This window comes from Pelmatolapia mariae, linkage group LG23 (genome assembly GCF_036321145.2).
Source record: "Pelmatolapia mariae isolate MD_Pm_ZW linkage group LG23, Pm_UMD_F_2, whole genome shotgun sequence".
NCBI classification, from domain to species: domain Eukaryota; kingdom Metazoa; phylum Chordata; class Actinopteri; order Cichliformes; family Cichlidae; genus Pelmatolapia; species Pelmatolapia mariae.
The window spans coordinates 34758577-34781090 of NC_086246.1; the positions used below are offsets into that span (position 1 = coordinate 34758577).

Consider the following 22514-nt stretch of genomic DNA (forward strand, 5'->3'; position numbering starts at 1 on the left):
TGACTTGGTGAGTAAATGTTTACTCTTATTCAAACTGATTTTGTGGCTTCTCTTAGTTTAGCACCAGGTTTATGAACTTGCTAGCTAGTTAGTGTTAGCCCAGCGTTGCTGCTGCCGCTGGGCTCATGTTACTTAATAATTAACCCCACAGCTTTAAAAACCTTATATAAGAAAAATGTCTGTGAAATTTTCTGTTGCTTGTTTGAAATAAATAGGTGAGATAAGAGCCCAGACAAAATTTTTCGGGAAGTGCAGCCGTTAGGGGTGGTGTGGGGTGTGGGGGGTATTTTCAATCCATAGCCATAACTAACTAACTATATATATCATGTTTAACCTGAGTAGCAAAAGACCGCAGGGGGGTTGAAAACAATACGCCAGGAGTTAGCTGTGCTCACCGGCTCTATCGAGCCTTGACCTCCCGGTCAGCTATTGTGCTGGTGGATAACAGAGCTCTCCAAAAACGTCGAAGCACTTTTGCAAATATGTGATATTTTGATAAATTAAGTAGATATTTAAGCATTACACAGCTACATTCTCGCCTTAAAATATCTTAAAAGTTTATTTTGTGACCCAGAAAGGATAATCTGGGAAAAAGGAGGACTGCATTTGTCGGCAGCAGTTGTCAGAGCCTGTGTATGTGTACTTGTGTGTACTTGTGGTCTGGTGGAGGTGTGATACGTCGGAGACCAAGTACTGTTCCAATTCAAAGTTCACATGAAGCCGAGAACGCGAAAAATTCCGGGATATGTTTTTGCTCCTCCCGTTTTATCGAGCATGTATCGGTGGTGACCTGTGTGGACTTCGAGGGATGTGGTACAGCTAAATATCCCAGAATGCAATTCGTCCAAAACTCAAACGCGGCAATAGCGGAGGAGCGCAGCTAACAAACTTTTAAATATTACTTTTTCTGGGTCACAAAATAAACTTTTAAGATATTTTCAGGCGAGAATGTAGCTGTGTAAAGTTCAAATGTCTGCTCGATTTATCAAGACAACACATATTTGCAAAAATGCTCTGGCGTTTTCAGAGACGTCTAATTTTTTAATGCTTTGTGGCAGCTTTTGAACATCTGTGGCATCTGTTAAAGTCAAATCTAGCCTTTCTTTAACAACATAAGCAAACTGCTTTTATATTTAACCCACTTTTCTGTTTAATTACATTTTAAATAATAATAATAATAACAACAACAATAGTATTTGTTTTGTTAAAAATGTGTTTAAAAACCAGTTTTATTGTGAAAGCTATAATCCAGATTAGTGGCCTGTTAAATGGTTAAAGTCTAGGTTGACTTTATAATTGAGAATAAAGTAATATAGCTTGTCCTTCTAAAGAATTAAGTTAAACTCCATAGTTGAATAATAAGAAACATTATGTTACATATAAACCCTGCCATATGTTAGATCTGGTCAATTTGCTTATTAGAAACTTTATATATTGGAAGTTAACTTTTAACAAGCATGAAATGATTATATTTAAATTAGGTGTTTTTTTTTAAAACACATATCTCTTTAGGCCTAAACTGACAGTGCCAATACAACACATTCAGACACAGTAGTAGATGGTGTTTTTAATATGTGTTTTACTATATGTGTTAGTCTAATTTGGTTGTATGGGGTCTACACTGACCTTCTGTGTTGTAAGTTATAATGATTGCACAGCCATTAAGGATCAAATCAGCTTCTAAAAAAAGTTCTGTTTTTTCTCCCTCTGCTTGCTTCTTACTGTCTTTGAGGCTCGGGACCAGCACTTCTGCTGTTGGACAGAAAGACATCAACTCAGTGGTAAGTATTTTGGTTTTCCAATATATTAGCAACTGTCAGTGACATTTATATTAATCAGGCTGAACTTTAATCATACTTTAGATCAGCCTGTTTTACTTATTGTTTTATTTGTGCTTTGGTTTGGGGAAGTTGTTTCTATACTGATCTTTTCCTGTCTTCTGTTATTAGACTTGAGATGTGACTGCACTATGCTGTTGCTGTTGACTCAAGTTAATTCTACAAGACATGATGTGTAAGTAAACAAACAACAACAGTTTGGTCTGCATTTCTTGAAAGATCACATCCCCCAAACTTAGTTTAGAGGGTCTACACTGTATATAGTGAAGTCTGCAAGTTTTCTAACAGCAAAATTTGTTTTGTGCCCAAATCAATTTGCAGATCATTAGAATGAAAGTGACTGGCCATGTTTGCATAGCCCTTTTTAAAATGATGCTTTCATGACATTATTGTATGTTGGGTGGTGGTCAGGGCTATCCAGACTGACAAGGGGGACATTGAATGTCACCTCTCAAGTGGGGAGGGAGCCTGAGATTGTCTAAATTGGAGTCTGTTCTATACCAAATGCAGAAAAGTTCGTGTTCCAAAAAATATGATTGTTTGCTTGCAGGACACCAGGAGAGATGAGTCCCCCGTCACAGATGGTGTGGTCAGTGAAGATGGTCGCCTGCAGGTTCAAGCTCATTGCATCTCCAACCCACATCCACTGCCACTGTACTTAAGGGAAGTTAAAGACTTTCTTCTGCACTTACATTTGGATCACCTCGATCCATGATAGTCATTCAGGCAGTAATGCCTGGACTGGAAACAAGCCATCCTTAAAATATTACAACATTCCAGCTCCTGTGTTGGAATGAAAAACAAATGTGTTGTTTAAATTAGAGACTGCACTTGTGACAGAACAATAAATATATTTTATTTTGATTATATAAGTAATGTAATTACAAAACAAACTTGTGGTAGGCCTAAACTTATTTTCAGAATAATTAAATCTGAGACTTTGTTTCATTGTAAGATTATAACAGTGATTGCAATATAATTGTTTGTTGTTCAAGAGAACAGTGTCCAGTATGTTGGCTGTTATACTTTGTTGTGTTTGAAAATAAAAGTTGGGCTGATTTTAACATCATTACAAAAAGTGTTGTTAATTATTTTTAATCATATTCAGGTTACCACAAATTGTTTTTTCATTTAGTTGAACTTGAAATGTTTGTCAGTAGGTAAACAATTAGTATTGTACAGTCAGAAATATCAAGTTATTCTTAATACTGCAGACTTGCAATGAATAAGTTGTCCTAACAGTCATCTTAAGTAAGCTTTACTTAGGGTTTTTTGAGGCAACGAGTTTGCATAGTTTTTTTGAGTTCTGGGAACTAACGAGGTTGTACAGTGTACTCAAAATGGGTAAGTTGCCCTAACTTTATCATCTTAAGTAAAACTTTACTCAATTTTTTTTGAGGCAACGAGTTTGCATAGTTTTTTTGAGTTCTGTGAACTAATTAGATTTTACAGCGTACCGGTCCGTGGCCCGGGGGGTTGGGGACCACTGACCTAGGGTGTCTGGGTGCCATGTGCAGTTATGTTCATCCTTATATTTGAACATGGTGTTTGTTAAAGGCGAAGTGTGATTCACAGAAAAGTCCAATAACAGAATACCACTAGAGTTCAGATTAGACCGGCCGGTCCACCCAGTCACGGTCCTCTGGGTCTCACTGTTGCTGCCCACATGAGTGTTGAAGTTTCCGATTATGATGACTGAGTCACCAGATGGAGCTCCCTTGAGCCACCCACTCAGTGACTCCAAGATGGCTGGATACACTGAAATGTTGCCCAATGCGTAATTTCAAATGAGAGTCAGGATCCTTTCAATTGCATGATGGTACAGGGAAACAACCCTCTAGTCCAACATACAGGCTTAAAAATATACCCACCCCAAACCGCTGCCTCTTGCCAAGGGCAACTCCAGACTAGAACCGAGTTTGGCCAGGAGAATGGTTCCTGAGCCAAAGCCATGCACTGGGGATATCTAGCTAGTATCTCTCAAACATACGTACTAACTCAAGTTCCTTCCCCACCAGGAAGGTGAAGTTCCATGTCCCAATTGCCAGTCTCGATACCCGGGAACTGATCTGTCACACATTGCACCCGACCCTGCAATGCTTCCTGTAGGTGGTGGGCCTACAGGAGAGTTACATGAACAAATTAGAGTCTATTAAACAGATATGATTAAAAGCACTGCAGCGCAGTACCTTAATACCTACGATGTGTTCTAATCACTGTGGAGATATGTAGAAAATATAGCAAAACACTGTAGTCAGCAGTAGCAAATGCTACACTGAAGTCTAGCAGGACAAGCATAGAGATGAGTCCACTGTCAGAGACCATAAGAAGATCATTCATAACTTTCACTAGTGCTCTTTCTATACTGTGATGAAATCTGAATCCTGATTGAAACTCTAAACATTTTTCTGCAAACAATCCCCCAGCTGTTTTACAACTACTCTTTGAAGAATTGTTGAAATAAAGAAAGGTTGGAGATTGATATATAATTAGCTAAGACAGCTGGGTTAAGTAAAGGCTTTTAAAGTAATGGTTTAATTACTGCCACCTTAAAGACCTGTGGTGCATAGCCTGTTAATAGAGATAATGCTTGTTAATATAGAATGTCATGTTATTAAAAAACACACAAAAAACCCTGATGTATTATAACTTTTTTTATATTCACTTAAAGGTTGATTATTTTTTTCTTCACCAAGTATATCAGAACCATACAAATAGTGATTACCTTGATGAAATCATATGCACATGACATGAAGTTGATACTCAGTAACCACATGCACACTTTTGTTTTAGCTATAACTCTGAATTTTTAGGATGAAGAAGTCAGAATAATTATTAGTCCTTTACCTTGATTACAGATCTTTTTTTATATATATTTATTCTGTGTGTGTACTACATTGCAAAAAATCCTGCCATTTTATGATATGATATACAGAAGATATACAACAGATACATTAAAATTAAAACTGAATTTATGACAGTAAGGAAGCCACAAAAGTGTTTAAACTGTTGTTTGCTGAATTGATTATATTGTTTTTGTTTTAGTTACAGTAGTAATAAGGAGGTATTGAATATATGCTTTGCTTGTCATTTGAACAATTTAACTTAGAGATATGTTACAAGCAATTTTTAAATGACACTAAGTATGTATATAAAACACCTACAAATAAAGTGAACATCCATCCAATCATTTTCTTCTTATCTGAGTTGCTTTGGCAGCAGCAAGATATTCCAGATGTTGTTTTCCCCAGCAACATTTTCCAGTTCTTCCTGGGGGATCTTGAGATTTTCCCAGGCCGGATAAGATATAATCTCTCCTGTGTGCTCAGGGGCTACCCTGGGCCTCTTTTTGACTGAGCATGCCAGTAAAGACCTCCAACAGAAGACATATATGAGGCATCTCGAGATGCCTGAAACATCTCCACTGACTCTCTCATGCAAATGAGCAGAGGCTCTAATCTAAGCTCATTACCAGACAACTTAGGCTGAGGTTAGAAACCATATAGAGGAATTCCATTTCAGTTGCATGTATCCACAGTCTAATTCTTTTACTCATTTCTCAGAGCTCATGGCCATAAATGAGTGAGTTTTTGGAAATTTTGTCGTCCATCTCAACTTGTTCTAACTTCTCTTAAGGGAAAGTGATGACTGGATTTTTACAATAGCGATTACTCAAGGTGGACGGTAGCACTTCTGCTATTGTTTTTTAAGCCTTTGTTACTGTTACAATCAGTCAGAATATTTGTCTACACCTAGTACATGTTGTCTACCCTAAGTATATATATTTAAGGCTCGGGGGAATGATGTTGCTTGGCTATTTATTCAAACTGCATGGACCTTAAGTAAGTGAATTTTATTTTATTTTCTTAATGACGGCAAAACAAGTGATGACAATTGTTCATATTGGCTGAATATTTAAAAATCATTTCTGTTAGAAGTAACTTAAAGGGCTGAAGGAGAAAAGGACAAAAGAAGAGCACAATAACAGTGAAGATAACATTGGAATGAAGATAAAAGGTGCCCAGAAACATGGACACAACTTTTCCCTGGATAGATGAAACCTGTGAAGGACAAACAGTGTTTCTGGTAGTGACAGGAGAGCAGTCAGGATAATCAGACAAGCCTGCCCATAATGATAACTGAATGATGAATTAAGCAGGATATGGCACAGACAAATAATGTGTTCTTCATCGTGTGCCAGACTTCAGTGTGTTGTTTTTTGTTGATTTCTTTTTTGAATTTTTGTCACTTTTTTGATGAATAGTATCCTGTGAAGTAAGATAAATCAATTATATTTCTGTATTTCCATAATAGTGACGTATGTTCTTATCAGTAAACAAAAACACAGAAATTTAAACTGTGACCAACTGATGGTAATCATTCTGTTGTTTCAAGTGTGTAATCAACCAAATGTTAACAACAAACTGCCTCATTAAACCTCATTAACTGTACTGACTGTACAGTCTATGTTATACCAATAATCCATGTTTTATTATTTTTTAGTCTATTACATTGAAGTCAGGAAATGGAAAGAAAACTTGAAACCAATGTTTAGTTTTCATTTGTTTTTGTTTTTTTTTATTACAGTCCCGATCAAAAGTTTAAGACCACTTGAAAAATGGCAAATAATTATATTTTGCATGTTTTGTCTCCTTTGGAACAAGATTCCAAGGAGACAAAACATTTCTTTGAGCATGCAATTTATTGAAAACAACACTTAAACTGAAACTGGCTGTTTTACAGCTGATCAAAAGTTTTGGACCACAGGCCAAATCTGTGCAAAAAATGTGGATTCATTATTATTTTCTGTCAGGTAGTTACAATGTCATAATTTTCTGATGGTAAAGGCAAAAAAACGTCCCCTTTTTGAACCTGGTCGGGTTGTTGAACTGCATAAGCAGGGTCTCTCACAGCGCACCATCGCTGCTGAGGTCGGATGGAGTAAGACAGTCATTTGGAATTTCTTCAATGATCCTGAGGGTTATGGAACAAAAAAGTCAAGTGGAAGACCCCAAAAAATTTCACCAACACGGGACATTGAAAGGTGGAAGAAAGTTTTATTCTCTGATGAGAAAAAAATGTAACCTTAATGGTTCTGATGGTTTCCAACATTACTGGCATGACAAGCAGATCCCACCTGAGATGTTTTCTACGTGCCACAGTGGAGGGGGCACCATAATGGTCTGGGGTGCTTTTCCCTTCAGTGAAACAATGGAGCTTCAGGATGTGCAGGGGTGTCAAACGGCCACTGGCTATGTCCAGGTGTTGCAGAGAGCATCCCTCATGACTGAGGGCCCTTGTCTGTGTGGTAACGACTGGGGTTTTCAACAGGACAACTCTATAGTACACAATACCTTCAGGACAAGGGACTTCTTCCAGGAGAATAACATCACTCTTTTGGATCATCCTGCATGTTCTGTTCCCCTGATCTAAAACCAATTGATAACCTTCAGGGATGGATGGCAAGGGAAGTTTACAAAAACGGACAACATTTCCAGACAGTAGATGCCCTTTGTGTGGCCGTCTTCACCACTTGGAGAAATGTGCCCACTTACCTCGTGGAAACGCTTGCATCAAGCATGCCGCAACGAATTTGATCAACAGTGATCAACAATAACGGTGGAGCTACTCATTACTGAGTTCATGTTTGGAACTTTGATTTTTCTTTTTTTTTGGCGGGGGGTTACATGTTTTTTTTGGAGGTGTGGTCTTAAACTTTTGATCAGCTGTAAAACAGCCTGTTTCAGTTTAAGTGTTGTTTTTCAATAAATTGCATCCTCAAAAAAATGTTTTGTCTCAGTCCCATTTATTTTTGTTGCATACTGAAGCTCTGATTTTTTTTTACCTGATTTTGTTTTTTTGTTTTTTGTTTTTTTTTTTGGGGGGGGGGGGGGGGGGGGGGTTTGCCATTTTTCAAGTGGTCTTAAACTTTTGATCAGCACTGTATTTTAAAAAAAATATCTAATCTATCTAATCTTGATTGCACACTATGTGTTTATGCTACTTTGTGATTGCCTTCCTCATTGTCATTAGTTCATCTTATTTCAGTTCATTTAATGTGCAGTTAATTCTCTATTAATTTCTGTGTTCTTTTTCATCTGTCAGTTTACTGTCCATTTGTTATACAAGTTCTGTACTGACCTTTATAAATGTTTTCCAGGGTTAGCATAGTAAATAGGACAAACTCCAAATGAGAATTTTGAGTATTTCCGTGTTTTGTTTTGATTTTTATAAAGTCTCTGTAATGATAGAGTTACTTTGAATTACACAAGTAACAAGTTTTGTCTGTTTTTGTCATAGCCTCTCAAGTTTCTGGCTATGTTTTCTTTTTCTTTTTCTTTTTCTTATCTCTAGTTGGGTTGTCAAAGGAAGCAGGAGGAAGTCTGACATCTTTGTTGGTTCAGCCCATCTCTGCCCTCCTCGCCAAGACATTGCTGTCATCGCCATCCACGGGCCAGGAAGGCTCTTGTATTCCTCTAGCAATGCCTCCCAATACAGGTAAGCACACAAACTACAGGAAACCAGAGTTGCTAATAATGTCTCATTCAACAGAAAGTATTTTCAAAAGTATGAGGGTTTTTTTTTTTTAATTAATAAAAACAAACCAGCTTCAATCACAAGCGAAAAGTTACAGCATGCATGAATGGAGCAGTGTATGGAGCACATGAGTGACACAGCTCTAGGACATGTTTGGATTAAACCAGGCATTATGATCAAGGAAGCATTGTGCTTAAAAGAATAGGATATAGATTTATCAGTTCATCTAGGTTCCATTAGTCTCCCTTATCCTTAGGATGCCTATTGTGAGTTTAGGGTCTGTGTCTAGAGCTAGCATTTTTGTACTGGATCTGTCTATCTTCCATCCAAAACCACTCTGTTAGGACAACTTTCTTAACCACTGCATATGTATATATAGCACTCATAGTTGAAAATAGTCTAGTTAGACTCACCGAGTGAAAAAGTTACATATATAACTTTTCTAAATTGGACCTCTGTGATCCTGTGGAAGCTTCCAACCCTACTGCTCTCATTACATTACTTATAGATTTTAAATAAGAAACATTATAAATGTTATTTAAGGTAGAGCAGCTTGATGCATGAATGTAAAAAGGCAGAAAGGAGTATAAGAGGTAAGAGACATATAAGGAGGATTATGTGACAGTCATGGTGGAGATTAAAGAAGGGACTGCTTCATTACTATAGCTTATTGTTACTGGTTCTTTTTAGCTACTAGTATACTACACAAAGTTTATGGTGACATACAGTTTTAGTTTAATCATTATAGGAGCATGTTTTGTGCTGATGCTTAAACATAGGTTGAGAAAAACTATGATGAGCTTTTTATGCTAATTAGCAGTAACAAAATGTTGTATTTGCTAGTTCAATTCAATTTTAATTATACAGCGCCAAATCACAACAACAGTCACCTCAAGGCGCTATATATTATAAGGTAGATCCTACAATAATACATGCAGAGACAAACCCAACAATGATATGACCCCCTATGAGTAAGCACTTTGCAGTGTAAATGTCTGAGAGCAACATAAAAGCTAGTTTTGTAAAAGTAATGACAAAAGGTGTGTAAAAAGTTAACTGAGAATCCATCACATTAAAGAAGAGACAAAAGAAATAAAGGTCAGAACTGACACCCCTAGTGTTGACCTGTCAGTAGGCAAATACATAGAGAAAGTCAGTAATTTCCTTTGTGGAGCGGCTGCAATGGAAAGGGGAAAAAACCCTCCTTTAATATAAAATCATCCTGGGCTGAACTGGATTCACGTTTGATGGCCATCTGCCTCAACTGATTGAAGTTAGGGAAGAGCAGAGACAGAGGAAAGCTGAGCACTTCGAAGCAATAAAAAATATGTCAAATATCAACCAGTAACTGCAGATGTAGAAAGTGATTCTATTTACTATAGCAGGTAACTTCATTTTGAAAGAATAAAACATTCCTTTAACAAGTGTCAGGCATGAGCAAGCAGTGTAGAGTATATTATCAACTGTCCTACAGATGTCCTGCTGCAATCCAATTACAGGCTTTGCATGGATCCCTTTCAATCATTTTGAGTCCAGTATCAGGGCATGTCACAGTCTGTCTATAATTACACTAAAGACGTCTGTCCTAGATTTGATTCAGACTACAGCTGAAAAAAATTATTTGGTTTAAAAATTAGCTAATCAAAAGAAAAATATTTAGCTTCAAATTTGAATCAATACATATTTAAAACATGTTTACATGTTCAATCACAAATCATCTTTAGTTCGAGTTAGTTAATTTAGCTCTGGCTTTTCTTCATCATTTGACTGGATATTAGCTCCTGTTAAATAGAAGAAAGAAGTTATTTAACAACATAAAACTGACTGCCAGCCAAAACATTTTCGAATGAAATTAATCTAGTTACAGTGCTGAACTAGAAATAATTTGGAAAATATTTATTAACTGCTGGATGTTTATTAATTTATTTCATCATAGATGTGGGGATATTTTTTAATCACAAGACAGCATTAAACAGAGATGTTTAAAACACTGAAAAGGCGCATAAAGTTACATAACCAATAAAATATAAATTAAAGTGTTAAAAGAAAGTCTAGATTTGAAATGCAAGAATAAGTGTGTGAGATGCTGTTTCTGCAGCACTCAAATGGATAACCTTCACCAGCACCTACCCGTGCTTGCATATCAGTCACACTCTATGGTGACTCATGGAGTTCATAACCTGGAATTTCCAGCAAACATTGCTTGGTTAACTCACAGATGTGACCCAAATGCCTCCTCACCACTGCAACTCTAAGGTCTTGTGGAAGGGTTTAAAAAGCAGCATGTCCTGAGCAAATCTTAAGTCCTTTGTTTTTTATTCTTTATATGTTCTCCATATGGAATACATTGTCATATCATTTTATAGAATTTACTTATCTAGATTTGCAATTAGTACAAAATGTGTACACTACATTAACAGCATTGAGGTCATAGTCAAACATATTCAATTTAAAGGATAATTGATAGGGGGTTTTGGTACCTAAAGATTTTAGATGTGTTCAGAGCATGTGAAATTTTTTTTAATCAATCACTGAACTGTCTAAAAATGTTTTTTACAGTAAATTTCTAACTTAGAATTGGAATTTAAATTGGTGACTGAGGGCTTCTGGAAGCCATGAACAAAACCATAATCTCAGAACCAGTTTTAAAACGGTTAATGAGTTGTATTGTGTACAGTATCAAAAAACAAGTAAAATCTGCTATAGACGGAAAAAAATATTGAACCATACAAATATGAATCCACTTATTCCCATGCTAAAGTAAGACACAAAACAGTTACTGATTTAGAGTTTTAGGCCAAAATGAACAAGCGTGGCCTACATTTTCATTTTGGCTTGCATGGATAAGAGAAACTTGGGAGAGTTTTGAAAATAGTCTACCTGTGTGTATTGTCATTTAAAAGAAATGCTTCTATCTAATCTAAACTGAAAATCAAAATGTAAATAGCAGCCTTATTATAACAGGTCACAACAAGTCGCACATTTATGTTACTTATGTTCCAAAAGAGAAAAGAAACAGAACCAGAAGAAAGCAATCAGCGAATGGCAAAGAGGCTAAGAAGCTCATAAAAGAAAATATATATGAACACTACTTGGAAGCAGTATTTAAATGTTTTAATACTGGTGTGTAATGCTGTGCAATGTGTGTAAGTTAGATTGCTAATGATGAACTACACTTTTCTGAATAATTCTGATTATAACTAAAAATATATGTTTTTGTACCACTATTTTTTTTTTTTCAAATATGACCATCATTGCACCTGTTAGTGGTTGGGATATATTAGGGAGCAAGTGAACAGTTTGTGTTGGAAGCAGGAGTGAAGGCTAGATAACTGGGTCAGAGTATCTTGGAAGCTGGAGGTCTTGTGTGGTGCCCCCAGTCTGCAGTAGTCAGTATCCTTCAAAATTGGTCCAAGAAAGTAACGGTGAAGTAACTGTGACAGTGTAATGGGTGATCAAGGCTAATTGTTGTATTTGGGGAACAAAGGTTGGTCCCATTAGATGAGCTACTGTAGCTTCAGTTACCAAAAAGTTTAACATTGATGGTTGGGTGTATTTGCATCAATTTTTCTTGTGAACACATGGCATCAGGATATGTAATAGGAAGGAGAAGGTAGTGTGATGCTTTGGGGAAAGTGCTGCTGAGAGATCATAGGTCCTGCCACGTGAATGTTACTTTAGCACAAACTAGCAGCCTATGCATTGTTGCAGACCATGTACACCCATTCATGGGAATGGCACTCCCTGATGGCTATGGCCTCTTTCAGCATGATACCACGAAGCAAAAATGGTTTAGGAATGGTTTGAGGAGCACAACGCATTTGAGGTTTTGACTTGACCTCCACGTTTCCCAAATTTCAGTCTAGTCAAGCATCTGTGGTATGTGCTGGACAAACAAGTCAGATCCGTGGAGACCCGACCTGGCAACTTACAGGACATAAAGGATGTGTTGCTAATATTTTGGTACCAGATACCACAGGGCACCTTCGGGGGTCAAGTGGAGTCCATGCCTTGACGGGTCATGGCTGTTTTCACATCAACAGGGGACCAACACATTATCAGGCAGGCGATCATAATGTCACACTTGATTGTATTTTGCCCTTTAATTTGAAGAGCATGTTAATAGGTTCTACAACTGGTAATGAAACTACTCTGTATTGGGAATACTAGCAACCTGAAATTTAGTTTTTAATGCCTCTTCATTGTCTCAGTGCGGCTTCAGAGGCTTTTCAACTTTTCTAGTCCATAAGGTAATAGCTCTGTAACTTTAATCAAAAGTATGCAGCTAGTGAGTTTGAAGAGATTAGTGAGCTTCCAGATAAAGAATTACAAGAGAAATAGAGGTGCATACGTTGTAAGTCATATTATACACCCAGTTTGACAGTGATTTCTGTAGATTCCTAATTTCAGTATTTTTATTCCTCATGTTATTTTTTAATATTTAATTATGTGAACTTTCATTGCTGTAAAGTTTGATTGGCATGAAATGTTCCTGTTTTCTTGGTTCCACATCTTGTTCAAGTCATCAGCCGCAAATATGTCCTCTTGGGGGTTGTGTGGGGCCACTCTGGGCAAACGCCAGAGGTCCACAGTGGGCTACCGACTGTTAGGCCCAGTACTGGTATTAACTGTAGGGCACATCTGGGCCTCACATAGTGTGGGCTGACTGTGGACTGCCCACATGAAGCAGAAAGAAGTCCATAGTGGGTCTACAGTATGCCCATTCTTTTTTATTTGCTGGAGAGAAACAGCTGTTAACTAACCTACTGTGAATGAGAAGAAGAGGTGCAAGGCCAAGCTTTAATTCTAAGAGCTACTTTAACCTGTTTTTCATCCATCCATACACCCATCATCTTCCGCTTATCTTGGGCCAGGTCAGGGGGCAGCAGCTTAAGCAGAGAATCCCAGACCTCCCTCTCCCCGGCCACATCATCCAGCTTATCTGGGGGAACACTATGGCGTTCCCAGGCAAGCCATGAGATATGATCTCTCCAGCTGGCCGAACTCCTCACCCTGTCTCTAAGGGAGAGGCCAGCCACCCTTTGGGGAAAGCTTATTTCCAGCACTTGTATCCGCAATCTAATTTTTTCGGTGACTACCTAAAGCTTCTGACCATAGGTGAGGATAGGGATGTCGATCAACCGGTAACTCGAGAGCTACGCTTTTATGCTAAGGTCTCTCTTCACCACAACAGACCGATACAGCATCCACATCACTGCAGTCGCAGCACCAATCAGTCTGTCGATCTCCCGCCCCCCTCACTTGTTAACAAGACCCCGGGATACTTAAAATCCTCCACTAATTTGTCCCTGACCTGGAGTGGGCACTTAACCTCCCTTAACCTTAACATCCTATACTTCCAAAAGCACCTCAGTCGAATGACTTCTCCAAATCCACAAAACACATGTTGGGCAAACTCCCATACACCCTTAAGTATATTTGAGAATGAGCTGGTCTAGTGTTCCACGACTGGGATGAAAAACCACATTGTTCCTCCTGTATCTAAAGTTCAACTAACAGACAGACTCTTCTTTTTGGGACCCTGGCATAGACTTTCCTGGGATGGCAGAGGAGTGTGATCCCTCTATAGTTGTAGCACACCCTCCAGTCCCCATGCTTGAAGATGGGAACCAAAATTCCAGTCTGCCAATCCAGAGGTATGACCCCTGATCTCCATGCAGCATTGTAGAGGCATGTCAACCAAGACAGCCCTACAACATCCAGAGCCTTCAGGAATTCAGGTCGAACATGGTCCATCCCAGGGGCCCTGCCACCAAGGAGGCCATGCCTCAGTAACCTTACCCACAGTGGTGGACTAGTCATTCCCCTCATCCCCAGACTGTGCTTCCTCTATGGAAGACATGTGAGTTGGTTTAAGGAGGTCCTCAAAATATTCCTTCCACCACCTGACAATATCCTCAGTCAAAATCTCTGAACAAAATCTCTGAACTCTGACATGAAAAACTATGAACAAGATCTCGGCACATGAAGGTACAGGAGAATATGACTGGAGTAAGAGACTATGAACATGTCCGATACCGAATCTTGCAGGCTAGAATCATGACGTGCAGCTAGAATAACAGGGTGGGTGAATCAGACAACACGACGACGAACACAGGAAGACTGAGGACTTAAATACACACATGAGGCCAGAGCTGACTAGAATGAATCATAATGGCAACACAGGGGAGAGTAAAACTAAATGCAATGAACAAAGAACACCAGACTCTTTCAAAATAAAGCAGGAAACATGGAGACATAGACATTACACGAACTTGACAACAAGAGCTACACAGACATGACACATGACAGGTAGGTGCACGAACCAGGGAGACTGAGTACAGGGGGAGATGACAAAAGGAATTTAAGAAACAAAGGACTAAACAGCAACCTGGAAATTAACTAGGTGAGCCAAACTGAAACTAGAACACCAATGAATACAAAATGATACATTAAAACCCACATACTGGGTCACACGACCCAGTACCGTGACAGATCTAATAAAAGTTTTAAATTTGCCATTTGTTCTACTATGACTGCGGTGATGTTTTTTGACATCTTTACTACTACACAAGCAGGACTACGGATATTTGCATTGGCATATTGAGGTACATGTATGTTCCCACTTTTGTACTCTATTGAAGCATTTTGTGTATGTGAGTATGTATATAAAATGAAATGTATACAGTATAAATGGAAAATTCTTTCTTTCCTGCTTTTGAAAGTTTAAATCCTTTTTTATCTCAGTATCTTTACTACAGTTCCCTATCACAACACTACCTTCAGCTCCCTCACTTTCTTATCCTGAGCCCTCTGTCTCTCACTTGACTCTCTGCTCAGTCGTCATCTCTTGTTGTCCGCATGCTTCCCCTATTGAACGTGTGTATGGTCTGTCTATTTCCATTTATTTCCCGATAAATCCAAGCAGCTGGTCATTGAATGGAACACTGCATTCTGCCCTTTTCCAATGTTGCACAGATAACAGTCACACAGCCCACACACAGTTCATCACGTTTATGCACCCATGTGGTCTGATGGAGTGATGCACCCTTAAAACCCAGTGGCCAAAGACATGAGTACTATTGACTGAGTGATTGGGCATGTGTGTACCACATTCACTTTATTGCTTTTTTTCCAGTTGTGAATTTGAAACATTAGGTTTAAAACATTTCGGTGCTTTTGAGTATCGCAGTCAACATAATTTTTTTTGAATCCCTTAAAATCTATACCATGAGTCTCAGTTTGTAGATATTTTGGTTCAGTTATTTGTTTTTAGGTCTCTACTGGGCAAAACAGTAGATGATTTCTGTGTAGCAAATGGTGTGTCAGATGCTGTTCCAGTTCTGGCAGGGGTACTGTTGGTTTTCGAGTGGACATTTTGAATGTGTGTGAGTGTTTGTGTGCATGTGTTTGTCCCTGCTCTTAGAAGAAAGGCATCTTCGAAGACTGATCTTATTGTAGAGCCAATGGTTTTGCAAGGTAGGCTTCTTTTTCAAGTGTTTCCATTACTTCAAATGAGGCTGAAAGAGGGAAAGAATAGTTGCAAGGGAGGGAGCGAGTCAAAAGGGAAGACAAAGAGAGAAAGCGAGAGAGATGTAATCTGTCTCCAATCGATTGGCTGCACCTCTGACCACTCTTGGGATCCCACTATCATTTGTTTCCATCTGTCTGCCTCCTTTCATTTTTTTCTCTTTCTTTTTAATTCTGTTTCTCCTTATTTTCTCTTTTAATTCCCATTCAATTAAGGCTGGGTATATTGGCTGGCCATTGGTTAATTGCTTAGGGGCCCTCCATGGAGCTCACCAGACCTTAACGAGATGATGTGGTTGACCTCACAGTACTTTTAGCAATGTACGTGTGAGTGAATTTGTGCATGTATGTTGGCATTTTTTTTAATGTGTGCATATTTAAAGTGGTGTCCAGCTTGATTATTCCTTTTATAATATATTAAATTAAAGATCTAATTTTATTAGATCTGTGTAAGACACTAGCTTATTCTGTATATGATCTATTTGATGTTAATAAATAGTTCCCCTGTTGCTGTGCAATATGCAAGCCTACCTGCTATAACCCCACATACTTCATATTCTTGAGTTGCCATAAAAGGATTCATGAATACAACCTTTTACATAGCAGATAAGAAACATTTTTAACATTCAAATTGTTTAGCATTCATCTGTCAGACACTGCCAGACAGTTTATTTTATAAGCATATAGCTACCATTTTGAAATGTAAAGTTGTAGCAAATGTGTTTAGAAAGAAAATACTCCTGATACCCATGTTATATCTATAGCTAAGCACCTTGTTAACATTAACTTATACACACACTCAGGCACATTGGAGATGACTTGGCTTTCAAAGATCCATTGACAAGCAAACTACCAACCAGCTGGTCCTTTATGTCAAATTTCAGATTTAAAATCTTCCTTTTTTTTTTTCAATTAGCTTCTTGTTTGAATTTTAGTTTGAAACTATTGTTGTTCTTTGCGTTCTTGCATCTCTAATTGCTCATGTTAATTAATACGTTGATGAATACCTGGTACTTTTCTGTAGTCTGTGGCCATGTATTTGTATGTGTGAGTGTGTGTTTCTGATAGATGTCACTTCCCCCATGTCTTGTGCCCTTTAAAGATTGATTAATTCACTGAGCACACCCTGTCTAAATCGGGCCTTGGGGCTTTGGCGCCAACTCTATCTGAGTGGTGTGTCTGTTGACCAGACAATTACCAAGCTAGTCCATCACTATCTCTAAGGCCTGTTGCAACCCCCAGTTTACCCTGGCGAGGCTGATTAATTGTACACACACATTTACACTTTCAAATGCCAGCAAGTACACACTTTCACACACTTTTCTGCATTCATGCATGTTCATATATCTTATTGGACTTGAAGTCAGAATCTTTGCAAGGCCAGAGTGTTTGTTGAATTAGCAGATGGAATGATTGCAGATACTGACAAAGATGTGACAATGACTCATAATGTCCTTCTGATATATAATGACCCAGCAGGTGTACTTGTGATTGGTTGTGTTTGCTCATATACAGCGTTTTACTTATTTATTTATTTTTTAAATTGAAGCTAAATGCTTTTTCTTCTTCCGATCTATGCTTGGCATATATCACAGCTAAGATACACTTATAAAAAATAAAAGTTTAAAAAACATAGACTTGAGACTTGAGATGTTGGAAATACTCGCAGTTTGTTTTCATTTTGATCCTTAAAGTTTTTACTGAAAGTGAAAGACAAAATTTAAAGAACTATAAAATATTTTACAACACGGTTATCCTGAAACCTTTTCTACTGATTGGTGGGATAGGACTGTGTCTACTTGTGAAAATGGCAGTGCAGTGCATTTTAATAAGTCTAGAAATATGTTCCACCATTTTGAAAAGGTCAAAAGTTGGCATTGCAGAATGTGCCTGAGTGGTAACAGAATTAGTGCCCTAAAATATCAACGTATCAGGGACGACAGGAACAGCCCCCTTTGAAAGTCCACAACAACATGCTTTACATATAATCATGTGAAAGTAGACTGTATTCTTATATAAGTCACTATAAGCAATATAAATACTAAAGGAAACTAAAATAATGTTTTACAGCCAAACAAAAATCTTTAAAAACAAAACTCATGGCTTATATATGTTATGTTACTTAGATAGGAGTAAATACTGCAATGTGTCCTTTCCGTTCAATGAACAGTACTGATATTATAACTCTGCACTTTTTATTTTTCCTTTATTATTATTCTTTCACGCTTATTTTGGCCAAAGGCACTATTACACCTCTACTGAAAGTTACAGTAGGTTTCCTATAATTCTCTAACTTGCTTTTTCTGCTACACTCTACATTTAATACCCTCTAGAAAGGCTAGACTTTATTATGTTCTGTGATTATATAACAGACCTTTTCATTACATAGCCAGAAAAGTGTTACATCCTGTTATAATACAATGCACTATAGTATTTTTAAAAACTTAGAATGATTATACAGTTTCCTTTGTGTGCGTTGTTTTCTAGGTCTTTGTTTTTTCTCATTGTAATCTTTAAAATAGATTTTTAGTTGTTTAATAACAGTTCAGAGATTTCATACATGTAAAGATAGATCTGGATATGCAATGAGACTTTAATATTGCAATATTCATTCTAAAATGAGGACCAAGATATACAGGCAAGATGTTACCTTGGTCCTCCCTCTCTCATGGGCACACAGAAACATACTGACAGCACCACACATTCATCTTGCAGTTATTAATGGTATAAAATTGTATTTGATTAAAAAAAATAAACAAAGTCAGAGGTACCTAAATGTCTTTTTGTCTGCCTTTTCTTTTTCTAACATGTACAATTCTTCTTTCTCACTCTGTTTTATTCTGTCTCCCACTCAGAACAAATGCCAAAAGTGTACCAAATTTCCGTGGAAATTACATTGCAAAGCCGCAGAGGGAGAGGCGAGTGAAGCAGAGCAACTTAAAATGGCTTTATATAAAGGACTCCGAGGCCCTTTAATTACACTGCTATTGATTGCTATGTGCAGGTTTCCCACATTCATTTGCTGCTTTTTCCTCTCAACTATGCATTTAATACCCAGCAGAGAATTGCACTTAGTTGCTTCTGAATGTAGACTATTTTATAAGATTATACATAATATCTTTTTTTATTATGTAGTTTATATATTTAAAGTAGTAGAATGTATGGATGTATTTGGTTATTGCATATATGATTTCTTTCTTTTTTGCCTTAAAAATGTATTACATATTTTAATTCTGGGGAAGTTCTATGTAATGCTAAGTATAAGTTTGTCTAATAAATCTATCCAGTAGTCAGAGTGACACAATGTTACAATGCTACTAAAAGACCATTACCATTACTAGCAGTTTATGTCTTTACCAATCCACCATGCCGCTGTAACCAGGGTACATATCTGCCACCTATTCTTACTATGTCTCATTCTACCATTTAATCAAAGAGGCTGAGATGCACTAGATGTCCTAGAGTTACGGAAATCAGCACTAGTAAGCAGAAGTGGTGTAAATTATGAGATTGTCAAGCAGGAGACCAAGGATCTTGTCGCAGGAGCTTTGGTTGTGTATTTAGTTACATTTCATTTCACTTCCCATTTGGTTAGGTTTAGGTTTAGAGTTTAGATGGTTTAGGAAAAGATTGCAGTTCGTTATCCCCGTCGGCAACTCAGCCATGAGTGATACCAGAGGAGACCCAGAGTGTTCAAATGCAGTTCCAAGGATCCTGAACAAGTGTGGAATTAGTTGGTGTAAAACAATTTTACAAGCACAAACAATCTGATTACAGTTTAGTTTTGAGCAGTATCAGTGGCACTGGTAATCTTTCCCAACTACAGACAGAGCCAGACTAGCCTTGACGCTAAGGTAATTTAGATTTTGTAGGTAGGTTTTGTATTTCGAGTATAGACATGGCAGTGCTACTAATTGTCTCAACTAACTTGAAATGGAATAAAGTCGTATATGCTGTTTTAAAAGGCATCTACATGTGTTTGAAGTCTTCATGAACCTTTGGTCATACAGAAGCTACATTTTGTAGGGAAAGTAAAAGTATGCACAGGTTGAGCACATTGGTTCCTTTAATTTCACTTACAAAGGTAAACCTCTGGGAGAAAATTCAAAATTCTACTCAGAAGCTCTGCCTTGGTTTGAACCCAGGACTCTTTTACTCTGAGGAAACAGCTCTTACCACTAAAACAACATGCTGCCTTTTATTCTGCCATACTGCTTGTGATAGGGAATTCATACAATCCTCCAGGATAAAATGGTGCTAAATAGCTTAGCTCTGTTGGTGACATCACAGTGTATTTGAGTTTTATATTTGCTGAAATCAGGACACATTCTGTGGGGAAAAGGGCATTTCCATTTCATTTAGCCCTTGGAAGTCAAACATGTACTATTGTCCCTTTAAATATTTTCATCAACTCTCAAAACTTAACTTAGAGTCACCTCTTACCTGTAGAAGCAGCCGTATCTGTAAACCCATTCATCATGAGGGGAATTACTCTATGACAAATCTCTCTCCCTACTCTCTGTGCGTTTGCAGATTGAATACACAAACGGTCCACATGTTCCATCCCTCCTCTTTAGCCATAGTCATTTGTGCCAATGTCAAAAGTGATAAATGGGTTATGTGGCGCCTATGAGAGAAAGCAGTGAATTTTTATAATGTATTAAACAGGAGCGAGAGGGCAAGCAGACAGGCGGGCAGGGAGGGATGGGGGACAGGAGTGAAGCTGGAAAAGTGGGCTGTCATGCTGTAGTGCTGTAAGCAGGGGACCTCTGTCACACACAGTTTGAGCCCCAGCTCGCATCTTTGCTGGCACTTCTTCTGTATTTCCCTCAGATATCCAGCCATCAGCCCCCCAAGAGCTCACAGCCATCCAGCAAGGCAGCTGAGCTGGCAGACACAATATCTAGTGACTGCTCTGTCAAATGCATCATATGGCCGTCTGTGTGTGCTTTTAAGTGTGGTCTTTTTGCTGTTCTTACAAGAGCCAGTTGCACTTTAAGACCATCACATGAAAGTCTTCGAAGGTCATTTTATGTTTCACATTTTTATGTATTGTTGCTGTTTGTTGATAGAGCTGTAAATACAAAAACATCATAATCATAAAAATAATCATCTCCAATCTAGCATAAACTGAAATTGGAAATTTGAGCTGACAATTTGTTATTATTAAAGGATTTTTAGTCTGTGCAAAATACCATTTAGTTTTCTATTATTACTTGAATATGTGACTTTCCTTACATACTCCCCTATTAACACTCTCTCACTGTCCCATATATGATGAAAATGCCTAAAAGGAAGTCACAAGACCCCAGTAAGGTGCTTTTTTAAGCGGCTCTATGCAATATTGTTTATATCTGCCTTTCATTACCTTTACTTTCCAACTGGTTGAGATTGATGCAAGTGCATGCACATACATTCCCTAGCCATCTACCCTCACATCATGATTTCGTGTAAAACCGCTACCCTGCCTTAACATGAAGTCTTAACCCTCAAACAGCCCTGCAAGACGTGTAAGCAACTAGAGACAAGCAAATGTTCTCACTTTCCACACGTCGTCTCTCTCTCTCTGAAAGAATCCAACACCAATGTGTCCTTGTAAAGATACACATAGAAGTAAACACAAATGAACCCAGACACACCAGAGCGCACAAAAACACAAATGGACTCTATTGTAATTACTTTAATGCCACTCATTAGGTCAAGGTCAAGGTCATTTATCCAAATCACTTTTTAGTTCATCATGAGAGGGTTTGACAGAGCAGTCTAACAGATGAACAGTAGTAGTTTAATGCATTCTGATCTCCAGTTTCCTGAAGATTGTGTGTTTCCTTCCCTTCTGACAACCATCAAGAGTTTAACCCTTGGAAAACAACTTAACAATTTTAGGACACCTGTAAAGTAGTTAAAGGTTCAAGTGATGTTTCACTTTGACCGCACTCTGAGAGTGCAATTTGTCCAATCAGATGAATTATTTGGAACTGCCAATGCACAAAAGGATAATTTCAACAATTGTGACTAAAGTCTAAAAACTATTGGTGGGACACTGGTGAAGAACGATGATGGCTATCCGAATGTATACGATGTGGAGCAAAAACAAAAAAAATCCAGGAGAGGAGAAGAAAAAAGAGAAAACATTGTCAAGGAATGTAATCAATACATCAGTTCCTCCACAAGGTGTTAGATATGTAATTGCTAAATAGAAATATGAACCTAAAGGTAGATAAATCAATAAAAATGTCATAAAACCTAACTGCTGATTGGTAGGTGGTTTGTTTCATTGTGTTCACTCTGAATTTGAAGGCTGTTTTTAACCTAAGCAATAGCTATAGGATATACTAACCACAACGTTCCTTTGATTTAATTTATTTTACGTCAGTCTACTTTGTTTTTGGTTTTTAGCTTGAAAATGTAATTAAAGTCAATTCAGTTCAGTTCAAATCAGTTCGGTCCAAGGAGCTTTCTTTCCAAGCTTTTTAGACTACCACGGCCTGAATGACTGAGAACCTGCACAGTCAATTCTATTCTATTTTGTTTATATAGTTCTAAATCACAAATCAGCCACCTCAATATGACTGCAAGGTTACTGTTTATATTCTAAGTTTAAAAAAA

At 37.8% G+C, this 22514-nt stretch overlaps 1 protein-coding gene across 1 annotated transcript in view; it reads left to right on the plus strand.

Annotated features, from left to right (window-relative positions):
* Positions 1-22514, plus strand: part of LOC134621242 (inactive N-acetylated-alpha-linked acidic dipeptidase-like protein 2) — a 272732-nt gene that overhangs the window by 93592 nt on the left and 156626 nt on the right. Inside the window, exon 7 of the mRNA XM_063467671.1 lies at positions 8193-8336. Coding sequence (XP_063323741.1) covers positions 8193-8336 — 144 coding nt within the window. The remainder of the gene's footprint in view (positions 1-8192; positions 8337-22514) is intronic.